A 19,071-nucleotide genomic window follows, 5' to 3' on the forward strand; every position below is an offset into this window, starting at 1 on the left:
AGGTGCGATGAGAAGGGATGAGTGAAGCGAAAAGAAAGAAGGGCAGCGAGTCTTGCAGGAAATATTCCTGTGGACAGAGCGATGTTATTGACGGGGGAAGGTGCGGCGAGTCTGGGTCGCTCTTGCCCCCGAAACTTTACTTCCCGTGGCACCTGCCTTTGCTACACTTGCTCCTTCCCACCGGATATTCTTATGCTAGATACGTATTCGGCTTATAAGATGGAATAAGAGAGAAGACTCATTGCCCTCATCCAGTGCGCTCCTCTACCTAGCAGCCACCCACCTGATTCAAGGTCAGATGGTATGGTACCTACCTATGTTGGTGTTGCCTCTCGATGTCGATAGATCACTGGAATACTGTCATCGTATTCGTAGACTCACATCAACTCAGAACCTGTTCTCATCACCAAATGTAGAGATACCCGCCACATCATGTAGCCGAGATCGACCATGGCAATGGAAGGAGTATATGCGTTTAAGTTACATTACTCCGTAAAATCCATCGAACTGCCCTTCACTACGTAAGGTATCAATTCTGGCATTAGTCAACTGTCTAAGAGGTATTTACGATTCGTTGGGTGCGCGTCTGCAGTGATCATTGTAAGTCTTCAGTGAATGCCATCTTCGTTCGCGAAAGCTTCATGGTCTGGTCCTTTTGGATCACGACTACGGATAGCATGTTTACGCCCGGTGTTGGGGGAACTACCAAAAAAATCAACGACACCTGGATGTCACTGACAAGAAATGACTATCAGGAAGACCTAGAACAGCTACACGCAAAAATTGTCTCGGCAGACACTCGAGCCGGTATATCAAGCATTGTGATTTCTCGTGATCCTGAACGACAGACCGTCCCGTCGAATTGGGTGATGATCTCGCGAGTCGCAACTAAGGTACATCGATACTGTCCGTTGTGACGTTCAGTGCCCCACACAGCTTCTCCAGATTTTTTTTCTTCCAGAACGCATTCGGAGTAGGGGGGTTGGCATTAACAATCCAGGGGGCGTGTACGTAAGCCGCATAGTCTCGGTGTAGATAGAGGGGTCCTCCAAAAAATTATTTTGCATTTCCATCGATCGCAACTTTTCGCAGTCGCAGTCCAGCCATACCGCACACAACCATGGCACCCTCCTCAACACCCAGTCAAGCCGAGCTGGACCGGCGGAGGGTAAGTCAATTCGATTCACATTGTCCTCGAGGTGCGATTCTCCCATACTGACCACTCCTTGCAGATAGTCGGTATCAATAAGGAAACTGTCACTGATGTGACTTCGACCGACTACCCGGGCACCTACGCCGGCGAGGACCACGCCTGGGACCTCGACCGTTTCGCCTCCAACTTCCGCGTCCAGTTCCACCACAATGCCCAGCACGAAGCCTCCTTCTCCCTCATCGGCGTCGACGCCTCCATCGCAAACGCCTTCCGCCGCACCCTCATCGCCGAGATCCCTACCATCGCCATCGAGAACGTCTACATTGAGAACAACACCTCGGTGATCCAGGACGAGGTCCTCGCCCACCGCCTCGGTCTCATCCCCTTCACCGGAAACCCCGAGGGCCTGCACAAGTTTCTAAAGTGGTACCGCAAGCCCGAGCAGGGCGGCAAGGGCTCCTTCGACTACAACACCGTCCAGCTGCGCCTGCGCATCGAGTGCACCCGCAACCCGGACGCCGCCCCCGGCGAGACGGACCCGGCAAAGGCCTTCCACCACGCGAGCGTCTACGCAAAGGACATTGAGTTCGTCCCCACCGGCCGCCAGGTCGAGTTCTTCTCCGGCGAGGATGCCATCCGCCCCGTCAACCCCGACATCCTCATCGCCAAGCTGCGGCCCGGCCAGTGCATCGAGCTCGACATGCACATGCACAAGGGCATCGGCTCCGACCACGCCAAATTCTCCCCCGTCGCTACCGCTTCGTACCGTCTCATGCCCACCATCACCATCACGCGGCCAATCCTCGGCCAGGACGCGGACAAGTTTGCTAAGTGCTTCCCCCAAGGCGTCATTGGCTTCGAAAAGGTCACAAAGAAGGAGGCCGCCGTTGCCGGCAGCGGATACGAGGGTCACGAGGGCGAGAAGAAGGCTGTGGTCAAGGACGCCATGAGAGATACAGTCAGTCGTGAGTGCTTGCGCCACCCCGAATTCGAGGGCAAGGTCAAGCTGGGCCGGGTGCGTGATCACTTTATCTTCTCCATTGAGAGCACAGGACAGTGGGACAGCGACGAATTGTTTTTGGAGTCGGTTAAGCAGTTCAAGACGAGGTGTATCCGTCTTGAGCAGCAGGTCATCAACATGGTTAGATGAAGCATCACTGCACATGTACCATACTTATAGATATCCCGTGTTTCTGGTTTTGCAAGGGCTGGCTGGCAATGGAAAGAAAGAAAAAAGTTCATAATGACACTCGGTTTTATTTGCTACATTCGTCTAGTTGCTTCTTTTGGTGCGAGTACACCTGATATGCCATGCCTTTTGACATTCCCAAAGACACCGTCCATGCTATTATCATCATCATCCCACGTAAATGCTGAGTATTTATCTATGCGGCCTTCTTGAACCGCAGGTAGAAGTTGAATTCCAGAGGGAAAGCAGGATCCGTGACAATAACATTTTGCCCATCTTCCAGCTCGAGCTCCTTGATGGTCTTTCCAAGGTTGGCCCGTGTTTTCTCCTCCAGGCTGGGCGGAAACTGCATGTACAAGGTCTTATTGGCGGCTCTGAATGAAGGCTTTTTCAATTGTGCCTCGGGACGGATGACAAACGAGTCCACCAGGTCTTGGAGTGTGCTGTCGGGGTCGACCTCGAGCGGCCGCGATTCCTGTCCACAGACGGGGCAGTCGTCTTTCTTCTCGTGCTTGAAGGTGTAGGTGTAGATGCTGTCATTTCCAGAATACATCATATAGTTTTCCTCCATTCCAAGCGTTGGCGCGGCCGAGCTGGCGAGCTTAAAGGCTTCATTGCAGCATGCTGCCGCAATGATGGCGTTTGTGGATGCGATGGCGGGAATGATGTTCTTGATGACTCCCTGGGTCAGGGCGTAAGTGACGCCTGTAATATTGAACTCTTGGGCACGCGTAAGAGCCTTTTGGTACAGCCAGGACACATGGGTAGTGTCGTCCTTGTCCAGCTTTGGAAACGGCTTCTCCTGGTCCCAGGCGATGACGTGTGCCCACTCAATGCAGTGCTCTGGTTGTCGGGGGATTGAGGCGATTGTGCAGAGAGGAACAGCGGCTCTCGGTGCGTGCATGTCCAGTTGGCATTCGATACAAGATGTAATCGAAGGTACGATGACTCGAGCCTGACCCTTAAAACCCTCTGTGCCCCCATCTATCATGGGAATCAATGAATCCGGGTCCTCGCCTTCTTCAGCAATCTGTACGAGGGTCGCATTGATCCACCTGCGGGCCTCGATGCTGTCCAATCCACATATGACGAACTGGAATTGTTTGTAGAAGTCTTGACCAAAATCTTGAATGGCGCAGTTATGGGCTGTAATGTTGACACCCTTGACACGACGCATGACGAACTGAGCCGCGACTTCAGCCTTGTACTTGCCGACGTCGGACTTTCTGAAGAGGAATTGCCGATTTAGGTTCGAGATGTCGATAGTATCTGGCCAAGCAAATGTCAGATCTTGAGTAGAGCGGCGAGACAGGGTACGGCTTACCCATGTCAATGACATGAATATCCTTGAACTTCGACATGGCCAAGTTCTTTAAAATCTCACATCCAAGACCTCCGGCGCCACTTGTATAATGTCAGTCGTAGTTATCGTGTTCGAGTAGGGGATCACCAACATTACCCTACACGATGTGTTAGTAGACAGCACCGACTCATTGGATCATGCAATACCATACAAGACCTTGATCTTGTCAAACTGTTCAAAAGCCTCCTCTGTTCCGGCCACATCAGGGTCGCTGAAGGGTCCTGGGGTCTTGCGAATGTTGTCGAGATAGGTCCTGTACCATGCTATGGTCAGCGATTGAGTGCGACAACTGACGGCTTGTAGCATGAGAGGCGAACCATCTCTTTGACTCATCGACTTGATGTGCCGCTACCGGGAAAGGTGCTTCGGTAGCCATCGTGAGGAGCGTTCGAATCGGATTGACTTGTAGGTGATGTTCGGTGTGATCACTTTGTTGTTTGTTCCTTGGGTTCTCAACCAGGGTGAGCTTCGGGAGGTGGAGGGGCCGACATGGCGATACCTACCTATATAGGGCCAGGTGAGCAGGTACCTTACCTTATGTCCGTGCCTGATAAGGCTTATCGGCAGAATTGTTATCGATAAGATGCCTGCCTCAATGGAAACCTTGCCTACCTTACCTACCTTACCTAACTAGGAACCTACCGACCTTGGGGCCTTCTATGGGGGTGTCTACAGTACAGTGGGGTGTGGAAAGACGACCCCACCGGTCCTTCACTTTTGGGCTTGGGTGTCTGTCCATCCATTCATAGAGGCAGTTGGGGGACATATTATTCCTAACCAACAGAACTCCCATCTGATATTGCAATCACAACTCGGAGCAATCAGCGAAAATTATTTCGACACTATTCTGGATTTTCGGCCTTTGAGGTGACAGTTTGAGAAAGCCCTTTTCATTTTCTCACGATACCATGCAAGGACCGTAGTCCACCACCAGAAAAGGGATTATCAAGCATGGACGACTTCTTTACCCCGGTCAGCACTACCTACCTCAAGGCAAGGCCAAACGAACCATTCTTGGAAGAAGCAGCCACAAGCAATAAGCCTCAACCACCGAAATCTGCTGCTGCCGAAACTCTTTCTGTAGAGAATGCTCTAGAGACTCTGAAGAACCAGCCAGGCTATGACAATCTGATTGGGGTCCTCAAGTCCCTCACTGATGGCAGTGTTGCTGCAACGGGATTCAGGCTTGCGACGCCCAGTCCCGAGGCTGCGCAAATTATTCAGTGCCTCGTCTCGGAGATTGTTCCCAACTACTGGCCTTTGCTCAAAGAAGATGCTTCTGGAGGATCTGGTATACAAGATGTCGATAGCCCCAGAGACGTCGAGTTGCTGCTTAGATGCTTGAGGAGTGTTACAGGTCTCAACGCCATCATCACCCGTATGAAGGCCTTGATCCAAGAGTCCAAGGCGAGCGCCAAGGATGTAAAGCGCCCAGATTTGAGTCTGAACCTGAACGTGCTACTCGAGGTCAGCTCAGCAGTATTGGGTGGGGACGACTACCTTGCTGCACTATGGGCGTCGAGCAGCGCTGGGCTAGAGTCTACGGCGAGAAGACGGCCGATGGCGAATGAGTTCATCGCACTGATAGCCGGTGGACGCCTTATTTCAGTTGCAGCCGAGGCAGATGCCATTGCTAACCCGGACAAAATCAAGAAGAATCAACTTTGGATCGCAGACGGGCAACAATACAGCAGGTGGCTGGGTCGAAGTGTCGGAGCGTGGGCGAGGGGTGGCAACTCGTCTGACGATGCGAAGCTATGTGCAGAGGCTTTCATACGATCACTTCGCCTGGGCTATTCTGGCAAGTACACCATCCTCTACGCCATCCCTTCGGTAGCTTGAGGAATGTCACTAACAGATTTGTAGATGCCCTGATGAACCAGTTTATCAGCGAACTTCTGTTAGGCCCTGAGGAAAGCCAAAACGCCTTCTTCAAGCTCTTTGGCCAATTCTCTCAACTGGAGCAGAAGCGGGTCCTCTTAGCTGTTCTCAAGCACTTGTCAGAGACATTTCTCAATAAGCTGGGCGATGTCGAACCTATGAAGCCGAACTCGGTTATATCCGCTGCGACTGGCATCATCGAGAGGATAGTGTCTAACGAAGAAAGCCGAAAGGCACATTTAATCTCTTGGTTGACCAGCTCAACTGGTGCCGGCCTGGGAGATGGCATAGGTATCAGGCGCGCAGCCATAGCAGCGCTTGCACAGGACAGAGAATGCGTCACTCAGGTATTTGAGAAGAGCCTTCACCAGTTCGGCGATCAGCTATACATTAAGCACTCTCCCATCATGCAGCAGCAAGGTTCGACTCTCTCACCTTTGTCACTCTCTAGCACTCACTGACTAGGACAAAGCCCATGCACAAGTTCTTCTCCTTAGCGCTAGTTATGTCAACAAGCTCTCACCCCTGAAGCTTAAGATGCTCATGCGATCTTCAAGCTACCTCAACACCGTGTCCAACCGGATCGGCGCCTCACAAGAGAGGGCTAGATTCTTGGGTATGGCAGTGGGCGAGGCCCTCTCGAGTCTGATCGACGGTGGTGACAAGAAACTGGACTTCAAAATGGAGGAAATGGCAACAGACGAGGCACAGTTCTACAAGGATCTCGTCAGAACGCTGGATAGTACAGGGCCTATCGATCAGTTGATCACCACCCCTGAGGTGGAGCAGAAGAGACAGCCACAACCGCCGGGACCCTCCCGCCGAAACCCAGCACCAAAACCCAAGCAACCAGCCGCGCCCTCAAAGTTCATCATACAAGAAGTCTCAGACTCCGAAAGCGAGGACGAGGACCTCATACCCTACGCCAAGCCCTCCGACGATGCAGAAGACTCAGACGAAGATGCCACGCTCGTCCGCCGCGACAAGCCAAGAGCTCCAGTCTACGTCCGCGATCTCATAACCTACCTCCGCGACACTGACAACTACGACAAGCAAAAACTGGCCCTCACCACAGCCCCGCCCCTGATCCGTCGCAAAGCGAACTTTGGCACGGAGGTCTCCTCCCATGCAGACGAGCTCGCCACGCTTCTCGTCGGCCTCCAGGACAAGTTCGAGATTGAAAACTTCAATGACCTCCGTCTTCAGGGCATGATAGCCATCGTCGCAGCACAGCCACAGAAGATGGGCCAATGGTTCGCAAAGACCTTCTTTGACGGCGACTACTCCATCTCGCAGCGTGCCGCGGTTCTCATCGTTCTCGGCCTCAGCGCGCGCGAGCTCGCCGGCTTCGACACCTCGGAATACGCTGCAGCCGCCTCGTTCCCCTCCAAACGCCTCCCGGAGAAGATGGAAGCGCTCTACCTCGACCCGTCCACCGCCCAAGCCCGCCTCGCCTCCTCGTCGAACCTTAAGGCCATTCCCGCCAACGCCCTCGACACCATCGCCGATTCTTTGACGTCTTCCTTCCTCGCCCCCATAGCCGCCAACGCAGCAGACGCAACAACGGGACCAGACGTCCTCAAGCTCTCGACCTTCGCCTCCCGCCTCCCTTCAAAGTCCACCAAGAAACCCGGCATCCGTTCCATCCCCAACACAACGGCCTCCCTGCTCGCCACCTCCTTCTTCTTCCCTTTGACGGCCCGCTTCCAACACGCCCTACGCTCCCACTCGGCACGCTCCGGTATCTTCATCCAGCCGTACCTCCTCTCCCTCTACCTAAAGACACTGGCCGTGCTCGTCCACGCCGCGGGACCCGCGACGCTGGCCCTCCCGCAGATGACGGCCGAGCTTTGGGATCTTCTGCTGGGTGTCCGCGCCCACGTCAACGGCGACGTACCCGGAACCCACGCGCTGCTGGTTGCGCTGGCGGCCATGCTCGAGGTCAATGAGGCGTCTGACATGCGGCGCTTGTGCGAGGCGCATCCGCGGGAGGTCGTCGAGACGCAGGAGTGGGTCAGTGGTGTCTTCAACGGCACGCGCGGTGACGATGGCGGGGAGGAGAACAATGTGAAGATGCTCTCTGCCGCGGTGCTCATCAAGCTGCAGGAGGCAACGGAGAAGTATCGGGCCCTGTTGCTGGGCGACATGATAGGGTTCTCATAGAGTACGATAGAGCAGGGAGATACGCTCTCAAAAGGAATGGATGTCATTTTTAAAAACGATATCTGACATGGGCCCTTCTCGTTCGAAGCAAACATTGCCCATGCCAACCTAGCATCCAACTTAGAGTAGTCATACATGTCCCTCGTCAACAATCCATACCCCTCTAACGCCGATGCTCCGTGAATACATAAGCAGGTCCTTTCCGTATTTTCATGCTGCTTTCCATGTATACAAGACAAAGCCAAACGTACCAAACCCATCAAGTGGATTCACCCATCAGGTCCTGTAGGTCCTGTCTTCCGCCCTTACGGACAGGTAGCGTTGACAGGTACTGGTTTGCGTGACTTAGATGCTCACCCAAACTCATCGCCATTCTCCTCAACTCTTCCTTCACAGCGTCTGCACTAGCTGAGCCTTGCATGACCTCCACAGACGGCGGCGCTGGTGGAGGAGGCAGCGGGATAGTGCCACTGTCCCGGTTCCCTACCGAGCGTGGGATACCCGGGGGCAGGGCTGGCTGGGCGGCCTGCTGTGGAGTCAGATATTCGGGATCAGAGTAGTCGGCACTGTTGACGCTGTTGAATGAGCGATGTGTGTTCAGTCGCAACCCGCCCTGGCCATTGGGCCGAACGGTAGCACCGGGCTCGGCTAGGTTGAGGTCGACGAGGCTTAGTTGATCATCGTCTTTGGGAGCGCGCGAGGAGAAGTCCGAGTCATCCGAAACATAGATTGACGGTTCTCGGTTCGATGATGGTACATATAGAGATGGTTCTCTATTCGATACTGGGACGTAGATGGAAGGTTCCCGGTTTGATGTGGGCACGTAAAGGGAGGCATGACGCTCCAGGTCGAAGGGGTTCGCCATTCCCATCTCTGAACCGCTGACAGATGCGACGTCCGAGTTTGCTGTTGAAGGACGAGTGAGCTCCGGCATGGGATCGGCCAAGCCCATGTCGAGGTCGATCAAGCTGCCGGTAGATACACGGTTATTCTGGTTACTGGGAGGCGGAACCATAAGTTCATCCAGATCTATCAAGCTCCCCGTGGACTCTCTGTTGTTCATCTGTGAGCCAGGCCGGGGAACCATTAAGTCGCCGCCATAGTTAGGAGCGGGGACAGGATCGGTCTGATGGTGGAACATTTGCGGGCGAGACGCAGAACTTGGTCCCGAATGGTCATCCCACGATGGCCTATCTTCGTGGAAGGGGCGATCTTCGTTAAAGGGAAACCTCGACATTTCCGGGTTTGCGGAAGCCGGAGGTGCCATGGAAGGGAACTTCCAGTCCTGTGTCCTTCTATTCGGATTCAGATCTGCAGGGTCACTCGATGGTGCTTTGCTGAAGTCTGGCTCGTCGCCCATATGATAATCGACAGACACGCGCGGTGCGCCGGCTCTGATGGTGTTCATATCCACAAAGTTGGATAGATCACCACCGTGCAGTGAAGCGTCGAGATCGATGAGTGATTCTCTCACTGCTGTTGACTGGAGCGAGTCGTCTCGTAGTGGAAGATCTGAAGTTGGCGGAGGGATCGGTCTGCCATAGTAGGCTCGAGAGTTGTCTTCGTAATTAGAAATAGTGTTTGGGTCAAACACCTTTTCCAAGGGAGCTTTCATGGCAGCAAGTTGTTGTGGTGGCGGTCTCCGCCGCGATTTCGGCTTGGATCGAGACATGTCATCCAGAAGCATAGGGTCGAATTCCACGTTTGAGCCATACACATCGTAGACTGCCTGAGCGTCCGTATTTTGGAAGACTTGTTGGTCGAATGCCATCGTTGTGCTAAAGTTCCATTCGTCGTTGGCCATCGCAGTGGATGAAAAGTCGGACTCATCCATGCCAGACATGCCCTGGGCTCCTCCCGGAGCAAAGAGTGATTTACGGCTGCCACCTTGTGACTCCCAAAGCTTGAATCCTCTGACTAGTAATGCCAGTGATGCTGCTGGGTATTCTTGGGCCGAGTTGGCGATGTAAGGGTGGTTCTGTACCTCTTCGATTGTTGGTCGCTTCGTCGGATCCTCTTCTAAGCAGTAGGCAACTAGGTGCTTTAGTCGGTCGGAGTACTGATCGCCCTCCAATCGAGGCGTGTGTGCCTTGATGTAATTTCCAAGCTGATAAACGTCGACACCAGCCATGACGTTTGGTGGTAAGCCGGAGGCAATCTCAAAAACCATGGAGCCGAATGCCCAGATATCCACCTCTGTTCCATAGGATGTTGACTGATCGAAAAGTTCCGGGGCCATCCAGTGAGGGGTTCCGATGAAGGTTGATCGTTTATCGAATTTCGTCTCAATAACACCTGCCACTCCGAAATCGCAAAGTTGCACTCCACCAGCCTCGGTGACCAGAACATTGGCGCACTTGATGTCGCGATGAATGATGCCTTGCCGATGAACCCAGAAGACAGCTTCAGAGACCTCTCTGAGGATTGGAATAATCCACTTCTCTTGCAGGCCACCGGGAGCGGTCGGCTTCATGAGTGTAGCCACACTTCCTCCGGCGCAGTATTCCGTGATCATCCACATAGATTGGCCGACAGGCAATGCGTCGATGACATGATTGATGTTCCTTGCTCCGCTGTCGCTTAGAAGCTTCAGCGCATTGACTTCAGCCAAAAATTCCTTGAAGGTGTCTGCAAGCTTCGGGTTGACGGTGTCGCTTTCTTCAATGTCGATGATTTTGACCGCCACAAGCATACTGGTGTTGATGTCGGTTGCTTTGTAGACACGACCAAAACTTCCCTTGCCAATCAATTCATTGAGAAGATATGGCGGCTTGTCCTGTCCTGCTTTGGCCACCTCATCGTCCACCGCAGCTTGCATCTTTTTCGCATCTTCTAGGGCCTTCTGCTTCGTCACCGAGAAGTCGGGGCCTCTGACTTGGAGTGACATCTTGGGTGAGTTGTGACCGTTAAGGACGGCCTGAAAAGCTGCGTGTCTCTTCCTCAAGTCGATAAAAACAAAAATTGCAATCAAGCAGCGGTCGAACAGAAACAGATCAGTCCCCTGTGCATTCAATGCTGAGGTTGCCGATTAGGGCCAGATGTTATGAGAAGTTGCAGTATTCATCGAGGTTGGGTTGTACGCATACTGCAATCTGATACGTCCAAGTTCGGGTCAAACACAGGGGGTGAGGTTGCGAGCACGGTGAAAGTGGCAGGTACTGGAGTTATTTCCAGCCAATCACTGTTAGCATACAGTAATTTATCATATGCAACTAAGCTATTTCGCAACAAAGCGGTGTATCGATATAACCATCTCAATCACAGCAGAAGGATTCATTGTCCTCTCACTTCATCATCAAGTCGCTCTCGTAAGTTCAAGCAACACTTGCTTCCGTACAAGAGTACTAATTGGTATCGCCGTGTAAGGTACTTGCTTGTGTATTTGTATGCAGCTGGCCTCGAAGTGGTAGAACATCTTTCCCGACTTACACCTCACAACCACCCCGACAACCAGCCAGTTTTCTTGGCCCCATTCTTGCCCTCAACTTTCCCCTCAGGCTTCACCTCCGTCTCATTTGTTCTTGTCTTGTATGCCCTGGGACTCTCAAAATCACTTGCCTTGCCATTCCAAATTCCAAGCTTCTTTGACTTAGCCCTGGCCTCGGCAGCTTTGTATGCCTTTTCAGCCCCTCCCCATTCGACTCCCGTTTTCGCTTCATATGTCGTTGCCAACCCGAGCTTCAGCATTTCTAGACCGACGTCCTTCTTGAACAGAAACGGTCTGACGTATACTGTCGCAACAACGCGTTCATATTGATCGCGCCTGTGAATCCGAGCCCAGACACGTTTGTTCTGTATGTAGACTCTCAGCCATTGCAGCGCTTCTGCCGCACCTGGCTGCCCCGGCCGGCCAAAGTGTGCGCCCTCGGGAGCATCAATTCCAGCCATCCGTATCGGTATCTGTGCTGAGTCTCAGAACTAGCTTCTCCGTCCTCTCAGAGTTGCACTTACTGTCTTTCCCTTGAGTGCGGCTCTGGTGTTGGGGACCTTCCTCAGCCAATCCCAGCCTGCCAGTCTGCCACCTGGTGTGTGGAACAGGTGAAAGTTATCGCCATCTCCCACACTGGTCACTCGGCCCAGAAGAGTCCTCTTTCTGAAAAGCTCTGGCTGGATGTGATTTGTTGTGGGGAACCTCCGCAGCCGGGTTTGATAAAACATGAAAGCTGCCAGAGATGCGACGGATGTCAGGAAAACGGGGGCCCACTCTCTAGCAGCCTGCAATGGCGGCGCAGGTTGTGGCAGCAGGTCGTTCCATGATGTGGGTAAGACGCGCGCATCATCTTCTGACTTGCTCGGTGTAGACGGTTTTCCTGAGCTGGAAGAGCTGAACGGCCATGGCATTTTCGAGGACTCCTAGTGGAGTTCTGAACCTACACACGTTCACCGGCGGTGAGAAATAGACCGAGCGAGTGTCTAAGGTAGAGCTTCTGATCAGCTTATTAAGTTTGCGCCACCTATGAAAGAGAGGCCAAAATGTGGGAGGATCTTGATCGAATCATCATTGACTCCAAGAATGCTAGGCATTGATGTCTTGTGCAAACGCAATGCAAGTTGAATTGAGAAAACAGCTACTTACCTCGTTTGATACTGGCTGCAGCTTGAGACTAGTTTGTGAGAGAGCTGCAACTCAATTGAATCTACATCCATGTAACATAAGCCGTGTGCGATACAGTATGTACTGTATTCCAAACACTGTTGCGCACCTCCAAGGGCTGCGGCAAAACCGTGCTCCGCTGAGCCAATCAGCGAAGGCCCATTTTGAATCGATGCGTTCGAGCTTTCGGGACATGACGGCCACACTACACACTTTCGAAGGCGAATCCCCTCTATCCAACCTAGCCGGCCCTTAGCCATTGGCATAATAAAGGAGGCTCAATTGGAGGCAGCATATCTCCTTGACCTCTTTTGCAGCCGTCTCTCCACTCTACAATCGCCATGTCAGGCATCTACCGACTTGCTGGCCACAGCGCCAAGAGGTTATGTCTGCGCCCGGCAGCAGTCACCTCCTTCGCCGCCCGCCCGTTCTCGACGACCTCCCTGCGCCGATACGCCGATGCCGCCCCCGAATACCAAGGAACGCGCCTCACTCCTGTCTCGACCGACTTCTCTCGCGCCGAGGACCACTACAGCTTGACGCCGCCGAAGGACCAGGACACGACACCTGAGGAATCTGTCGAGGACCGAAAGATCCGCCACTACACCGTCAACTTCGGTCCCCAGCATCCCGCCGCCCACGGTGTGTTGCGTCTGATTCTCGAGCTCAATGGCGAAGAGATCATCAGAGCCGATCCTCACGTCGGCCTGCTTCACAGAGGTACAGAGAAGCTTTGCGAGTACAAGACGTACCTCCAGGCCCTCCCCTACTTCGACCGTCTCGACTACGTTTCCATGATGACGAACGAGCAATGTTTCGCCCTTGCCGTTGAGAAGCTTCTCAACGTCGAGATTCCCGACCGCGCCAAGTGGATTCGTACCCTGTTCGGCGAGATCACCCGTATTCTGAACCATCTGATGTCCGTTCTGTCACACGCTATGGATGTTGGTGCTTTGACGCCTTTCCTGTGGGGTTTCGAGGAGCGTGAGAAGCTCATGGTAAGTTGGGAGAAATGACGAAGCCGATTGTGCGAATTCCGGCTAACCCGCGTGTCTATCAGGAATTCTACGAGCGTGTCTCCGGTGCCCGTCTCCACGCCGCCTATGTCCGTCCCGGTGGTGTCCACCAGGACATCCCGGTCGGTCTTCTTGACGATATTTACCAATGGGCTACCCAGTTCGGTGACCGCATTGACGAGACCGAAGAGATGTTGACGGACAACCGTATCTGGATCCAGCGTCTTCAGGGTGTTGGTGTGGTCTCTGCCGCCGAGGCTCTCAACCTGTCATTCACCGGTGTTATGCTGCGTGGTTCCGGTGTCCCCTGGGATATCCGCAAGAGCCAGCCTTACGATGCCTACGGCGAGGTTGAGTTCGACGTGCCCGTCGGTGTCCGCGGTGACTGCTACGACAGATACCTTTGCCGTATGGAGGAGTTCAGACAGTCCCTGCGCATCATCCACCAGTGCCTCAACAAGATGCCTGCTGGTCCCGTCCGCGTCGAGGACTACAAGATCTCGCCCCCTCCCCGTGCTGCCATGAAAGAGAACATGGAGGCCCTTATCCACCACTTCCTTCTCTACACCAAGGGTTACACTGTCCCCCCTGGCGAGACCTACTCCGCCATCGAGGCCCCGAAGGGTGAGATGGGTGTCTTCGTCGTCAGTGACGGCAGCGAGAGACCCTACCGCGTCCACATCAGAGCCCCTGGTTTCGCTCACTTGGGCGGTTTCGACCACGTTTCCAAGGGCCACATGCTTGCTGACGCTGTGGCGGTTATCGGTACTATGGATTTGGTGTTCGGTGAGTTCATTCCTTTTGATAATGCCACAATAATGCAGGTGCTAACTATTACCCCAGGTGAGGTTGATCGGTAAAGGGTGTATCAGAGGATGGATATCAAAATGACTTTGAGGAACTTCTTTCCTTTTGTGTACTTGTAGAGTGAAGAGACAGAGCGCCGACGTATATACCGCATTGTTCTCTTTTCTAGAAGAATTTCGTACAGACCATGGCATGCAAAATGTCTCTAGTCTACGTTCACTGAATAAGCTTATTTATGAAAACCTCGGTCAGGTGTGTGGCATTGGCCATTGATTTGATATTTAGACTAAAGATACAAATGGCCTGACTACGCAGACCAGGCTTTTTTAGGTTGATAGTACAGCTTTTCGGGGTTGGAATACATAGAGTACAACTCTAGAAGAGCTTGGCGCCAGTGGTTGAGGCTTGGTCCATGAAGAACTTCTTCAAGGGGCCGAGAGCATTCACCGCGCTAAGACCAAGAGATCGCAATGGAACAAGAGGCCCGCTCTCCACAGAGTATAGCTTGTGAAGTTTGTCGCATACGCCCAGTACAATATGATTCGCAACGTAGCGCTCCGCATTGTACGCCTCGAGGGAAAGTGTCGTTCCTAGGTCCTGGCCAGTAGAAACGGCTGTCTCAATGGTCTTGACCAAACTTTGGACGTCCCCTTGACCCTGGTTCAGGCCTTGTCCAGCCAGGGGGTGGATGGTGTGTGCCGCGTCGCCAACGAGGGCAATGCGCTCGGCGGTATAAGTGTCTGCGTGACGCATCTTGAGCGGGAAAGAGGCAACGGTGCCCTCCTGAACTCCAACGACCTGCTGAGGAATCGCCCGGTGATCGAAAGGAGTATGCTCCAGTCTCCAGGCAAGCTCCTCAGACTGACCAGATTCCTGCTTGTGCATAAATTCCAGGTCGACGGGACTTAGTCGGAAGGCAGCGTTGACCATGGAGATGAAGTCTTTCGGCGACAGGCTTTTCAGAAATGCGGCGTTTGCAGATGTTGTTGACCACACCAGCGTCGAGTAGTTCCCAGGCATCGGCAACATTGCCACAGGGCCAGTAGGCAAGAAGCGCTGGTACGCGATCTTGTTGTGTTCCCCGCCCCATCCCTCGCCCTCCAACTGGAGCGTCGCAACAACGCCATGTCTGCCATAGTCCCAGCCCTGCGCCTTGATACCGGCAAAGGTCCTCACAGGGCTATTTGCGCCGTCAGCTCCGACCAGCAGTCTTGCGTGGAGCTGCTTTCCGCCTGACAAATGAACAACAGGCCACTGCGTCAAGTCCAGGTCCTCCGTTTCCTCTCCGAAGCTGATGTTCTCGACCTTTGCGTTTTCGAATACCGAGACTCCACCAAGCTCCTCCAGACGGCTCAAGAGACCGGAGGTCAAGTTGAGGTTCTCGCACATGTATGCAATTGTCTTGCCCGGCGCCGAACCCGCCGGCCAGTCGAATTCGATTCTCGCGCCACTAACACCGTCCCAAACCTGCATTTCATTGTAGTCTTGGACGCGATCGCGCTTGATGTGGCTCCAGGCTCCAATTGTGTTGAGGTATTGTGCTGAGGTCGGGGTGAGGGAGCTGCATCGATTCGAGAACTTGTCGGCCGGGAGGTTCCACGCGCGAATCTTAGAGAGATCTTGAGCTTCGACGAGTGCTACCCTGAGACGGGATGTGACTGGGTTAGCCCCTATAATATGTTAGTCCCTCTCTATGTACCCATGAAATTGCGACTGTAGCATACGAAGAGCGCTCAGAAGACTCAAGCCTGCCGGTCCACCTCCCACGCAAACGACATCATAGATGTCTGGCTCGGATGCTGAGGATGTTGCGCCTACGCTCGCATAGGACCGGCAAGCCTGGGTCTGAATTTTACGTGTACAAGACCTGCAGACCGACCGGTTTCTGGCCAAGAGGACCCTGGTGGTCGCCATTTTGTCTGAGCCGTCAAGAGGCGGGTTTTTGAGGGGTTCGCTGAGATTGGTATCACATGGAACGAACCATCAGTCGAAATGATGGTCAAGCTCGAAAGAATTCGCCACACCCAGCCACATTTCTGTTCGAGCTTGAGTGTGGCTGAGGCAGGACCCCTCGAGTCCGTGCTTGCTCTTTCCCCCCTGCTCTTACCTCGGAGTCTGGAAGGACTGGAAACTTTGGAAAGGTCATCCCCTGTCACTTCCCTAGTCGCCCCCCACACTAGTTGTTTTTTCCACATGACCTTTGCTGTTGCCACAGCACCCAGAAGCGACAGGATGCTCCTACTTGTTGCGTCAGTGGGCTCCCGCCCATGTCTTTCATCCATCCCGTCCGACGTTATCAACATCTGTCCACTGGGCGCATCCTTTGCACAACTTTGCACCTTACACCCCATCGCTCAGACCTTGGTGCATCTGCCACGGCCGCAGAAAGCAAGGCCCAAATCCTATGTGCAACTGCATTTTGTATGCGCCAGTCACTCCTTCCTTGCCTGCTCTATCCCTCAAGGTTTCATACTGCAGGGCTTCAAAGGCTGCCTTGTGAGCTTCCTTTGACGTCTTGTCGCAAAGTGTCCAGGCTCTGATACCGTCATTCAGCACCAACCTTTCTTTGATTGCAATTTCCGGGTTTCTTTGCTTATACTCTCTGCTTTCTCTGCAAACAACCAATTTTCGACGGCATCTCCAACTGCTTCAACATGGACGACTACGAATACCTTCAGCCTGGGTTCGACCCCAAGTCACTGACAGTTCCTCGGCTCCGCTCGATCCTCGTCGCGCACGACATCCAGTACCCCGCAACAGCGAAAAAGCCCCAGCTCATCCAGTTGTTCGAAGAGCAGGTTGTGCCTCAAGCCAAAAAGATTCTGGCGAAACAAGCCAAGGCCAAAAGATCAAGCTACGGCATTGTCGATGCTGGGAGCTCTCAGGACACTGACGACTTCGATAACGACTACGACCTTGCTCCTCCTCCGCCGAGGGTGACGAGATCGAGATCGCCGCGCAAAGCATCTGCTCGGATCAGAAGTGAGGAATATGAGCAAGAAGTGCCGGCTCCAGTCAGCCCGACAAAGCGGAAGGTCCGAGCTGCGAGCCGACAATTGCCAGAGCCTGAACCTGAACCTTACATCGAGCCTTACACCGAACCTGAGCCGCCCAAGTCTGTTCGCAAGCGAGCTGTCACTCCCAAGATTCCGAAGATCAAGCAGGAAGAGTCCGAGGAGGATTTCTTCAACCGTAGAGAGTCACAGTACTTCTCTACAGAGAACCCCTTCCAGAGTGGGAGCCCAGCAACGCAGCTCATCACAAGCCCCACTGGACGAAGAAAGACCACTGGCCTAGATTTCGCAAATGGCAAATCTGAAAGTAGCCCTCGACGACGAACGGATGGTCACTACGCCGAGGACCGCCCCAAATCGTCGAGAAAGTCCCATGCCTTCCAGGTTCCTGTCAGCGATCTTCTTCGCGAGCAGACACCCGAACCTCAAGAGTTTGAGGTTGAGGCTGGGGAAGAGTTCACCCCTGATGCACAGTTCGAGATGGAACAAGAGATGGCTGCCGGTGGTGAAAGAGCCCTAGCTCCGCGGCCTGCGTCACCTCCACGTCCGAGACGTAGTCTCGCCAAACCTTTTTGGGCTCTTGCGATCTCCCTGTTCGGAGCGTACGGTGCGTGGTATCGACAGGAGAAGGTTGCTGTTGGCTACTGCGGACTCGGTCGACCTGCCACGCAAATCATCCCTCCTGAGGTCGCAGTTCCCGATTGGGCAGTGCAGCTTGCAGAGCCCCAGTGCGAGCCTTGCCCACAGCACGCTTACTGCTACGAAGATTTCACTGTTCGCTGCGAGCCTGACTTCATTTTGAAGCCTCACCCTCTGGCTTTGGGCGGTTTGGTTCCACTTCCACCCACATGTGAGCCGGACGGCGAAAAGGTCAGAAGAGTGAAGGCTGTGGCGGACAAGGCGGTCGAGGAACTAAGAGAGCGCCGCGCGCAATTCGAATGTGGAGATTCCACTGTAGATGCTGGTCAGGCGCCAGCGTCACCATCCATTGCAGAAGAGGAGCTGAAGGCTGCGATTAGTGCAAAGCGGAGCAAGAAGATGAACAAGCAAGAGTTTGACGACCTTTGGGTCGCCGCGATCGGAGAAGTCAAGGGTAGAGAGGAAGTCGAAGTGGCACCGTAAGTCCTCATACTTCTTTCCTTTGTCAGAGTCCTGTCCAGAATCCCCTTTCGCTCGTATATCAGTATCGTCAAATCACCATTCTGACCAGTGTACTAACCAGATCGGATGTGCCCGAAGTAGAAAGGCCAATTCCACCTCAATTTCAGACGCCTACCTCTCGTCTACCTCTCTCGCTCGGTTACCGATCGGCTGCACCCTCAAGCGCTCAGTCAGACTCGGCCTGGCAAGACATCGACTCTCAATTGGATCTGTGATTCTGTTGATTTCAGCTTACTTTTATGTCCGGCGGAAGTACAGGTCTCACAAGGCGACTGTGGCGCAGGTTCCTGCGTTGGTAGACCTTGTTTTATCAAGACTGGCAACACAAAAGGAGCTCGGCGAGGAAGACATTGATGACCCTTGGCTCTTCCTACCGAACCTCCGCGACGACGTGCTTCGTTCGGTCCACTCGCTCGGAGAGAGAGACCGAATTTGGATAAAGGTCAAGGCGGTGGTTGAGCAAAACAGCAACGTGCGGACCAGCCAGAGAGAGGGAAGGAGCGGCGAAGTTGGTCGCGCGTGGGAGTGGATTGGACCGATTGCAGGGGACAGTGCCAGACGGCGCAAGAGGGGACGTATTTCCTATGGAGCGGATGTCAAGACAGAAGATACCCCGGGGACGTCAGAGGACAAGGCTGCTGCTCATTCAAAATGGGATGAGCCACGGCCTATCTATTGAGCTGTGTGTGTGTGTCGATGGAGATGCACTGTCGACCAGTCATCATACCTT

The 19,071-nt window shown here is 53.7% G+C and overlaps 9 protein-coding genes across 9 annotated transcripts; 5 read left to right on the forward strand and 4 right to left on the reverse strand.

Moving 5' to 3' along the window:
* Positions 1-641: 641 nt before the first annotated feature.
* CABS01_02922 (uncharacterized protein) lies at positions 642-917 on the forward strand (the record flags this gene model as incomplete). The annotated part of the gene is made up of 1 exon (XM_060536300.1): positions 642-917. The coding sequence occupies one exon, from the start codon at positions 642-644 to the stop codon at positions 915-917; it is 276 nt and encodes a 91-aa protein (XP_060394212.1).
* A 203-nt stretch (positions 918-1,120) lies between these two features.
* On the forward strand, positions 1,121-2,303 carry CABS01_02923 (RNA polymerase Rpb3/RpoA insert domain-containing protein; the record flags this gene model as incomplete). The annotated part of the gene is made up of 2 exons (XM_060536301.1): positions 1,121-1,168; positions 1,233-2,303. The coding sequence occupies 2 exons, from the start codon at positions 1,121-1,123 to the stop codon at positions 2,301-2,303; spliced, it is 1,119 nt and encodes a 372-aa protein (XP_060394213.1).
* A 235-nt stretch (positions 2,304-2,538) lies between these two features.
* CABS01_02924 (ThiF family protein) lies at positions 2,539-4,081 on the reverse strand (the record flags this gene model as incomplete). The annotated part of the gene is made up of 5 exons (XM_060536302.1): positions 2,539-3,611; positions 3,667-3,746; positions 3,797-3,802; positions 3,857-3,958; positions 4,023-4,081. 5 exons carry the CDS (start codon positions 4,079-4,081, stop codon positions 2,539-2,541), a joined length of 1,320 nt encoding a protein of 439 aa, XP_060394214.1.
* Positions 4,082-4,656: 575 nt separating this feature from the next.
* On the forward strand, positions 4,657-7,749 carry CABS01_02925 (telomere length regulation protein; the record flags this gene model as incomplete). The annotated part of the gene is made up of 3 exons (XM_060536303.1): positions 4,657-5,538; positions 5,589-6,006; positions 6,059-7,749. 3 exons carry the CDS (start codon positions 4,657-4,659, stop codon positions 7,747-7,749), a joined length of 2,991 nt encoding a protein of 996 aa, XP_060394215.1.
* Positions 7,750-8,008: 259 nt separating this feature from the next.
* On the reverse strand, positions 8,009-10,636 carry CABS01_02926 (uncharacterized protein; the record flags this gene model as incomplete). Its single annotated transcript, XM_060536304.1, has 1 exon — positions 8,009-10,636. One exon carries the CDS (start codon positions 10,634-10,636, stop codon positions 8,009-8,011), a length of 2,628 nt encoding a protein of 875 aa, XP_060394216.1.
* Positions 10,637-11,181: 545 nt separating this feature from the next.
* On the reverse strand, positions 11,182-12,090 carry CABS01_02927 (uncharacterized protein; the record flags this gene model as incomplete). The annotated part of the gene is made up of 2 exons (XM_060536305.1): positions 11,182-11,649; positions 11,701-12,090. The coding sequence occupies 2 exons, from the start codon at positions 12,088-12,090 to the stop codon at positions 11,182-11,184; spliced, it is 858 nt and encodes a 285-aa protein (XP_060394217.1).
* A 594-nt stretch (positions 12,091-12,684) lies between these two features.
* On the forward strand, positions 12,685-14,219 carry CABS01_02928 (NADH-ubiquinone oxidoreductase 49 kDa subunit; the record flags this gene model as incomplete). The annotated part of the gene is made up of 3 exons (XM_060536306.1): positions 12,685-13,341; positions 13,404-14,145; positions 14,203-14,219. 3 exons carry the CDS (start codon positions 12,685-12,687, stop codon positions 14,217-14,219), a joined length of 1,416 nt encoding a protein of 471 aa, XP_060394218.1.
* Positions 14,220-14,541: 322 nt separating this feature from the next.
* On the reverse strand, positions 14,542-16,080 carry CABS01_02929 (ubiquinone biosynthesis mono0xygenase COQ6; the record flags this gene model as incomplete). The annotated part of the gene is made up of 2 exons (XM_060536307.1): positions 14,542-15,836; positions 15,891-16,080. The coding sequence occupies 2 exons, from the start codon at positions 16,078-16,080 to the stop codon at positions 14,542-14,544; spliced, it is 1,485 nt and encodes a 494-aa protein (XP_060394219.1).
* A 740-nt stretch (positions 16,081-16,820) lies between these two features.
* Positions 16,821-19,020, forward strand: CABS01_02930 (uncharacterized protein; the record flags this gene model as incomplete). The annotated part of the gene is made up of 2 exons (XM_060536308.1): positions 16,821-18,298; positions 18,423-19,020. The coding sequence occupies 2 exons, from the start codon at positions 16,821-16,823 to the stop codon at positions 19,018-19,020; spliced, it is 2,076 nt and encodes a 691-aa protein (XP_060394220.1).
* Between the last annotated feature and the right edge of the window lie 51 nt (positions 19,021-19,071).

The sequence above is a fragment of the Colletotrichum abscissum genome, assembly GCF_030869225.1.
Source record: "Colletotrichum abscissum strain IMI 504890 chromosome Unknown Scaffold_5.1, whole genome shotgun sequence".
In the NCBI taxonomy this organism is placed as follows: Eukaryota; Fungi; Ascomycota; class Sordariomycetes; order Glomerellales; family Glomerellaceae; genus Colletotrichum; species Colletotrichum abscissum.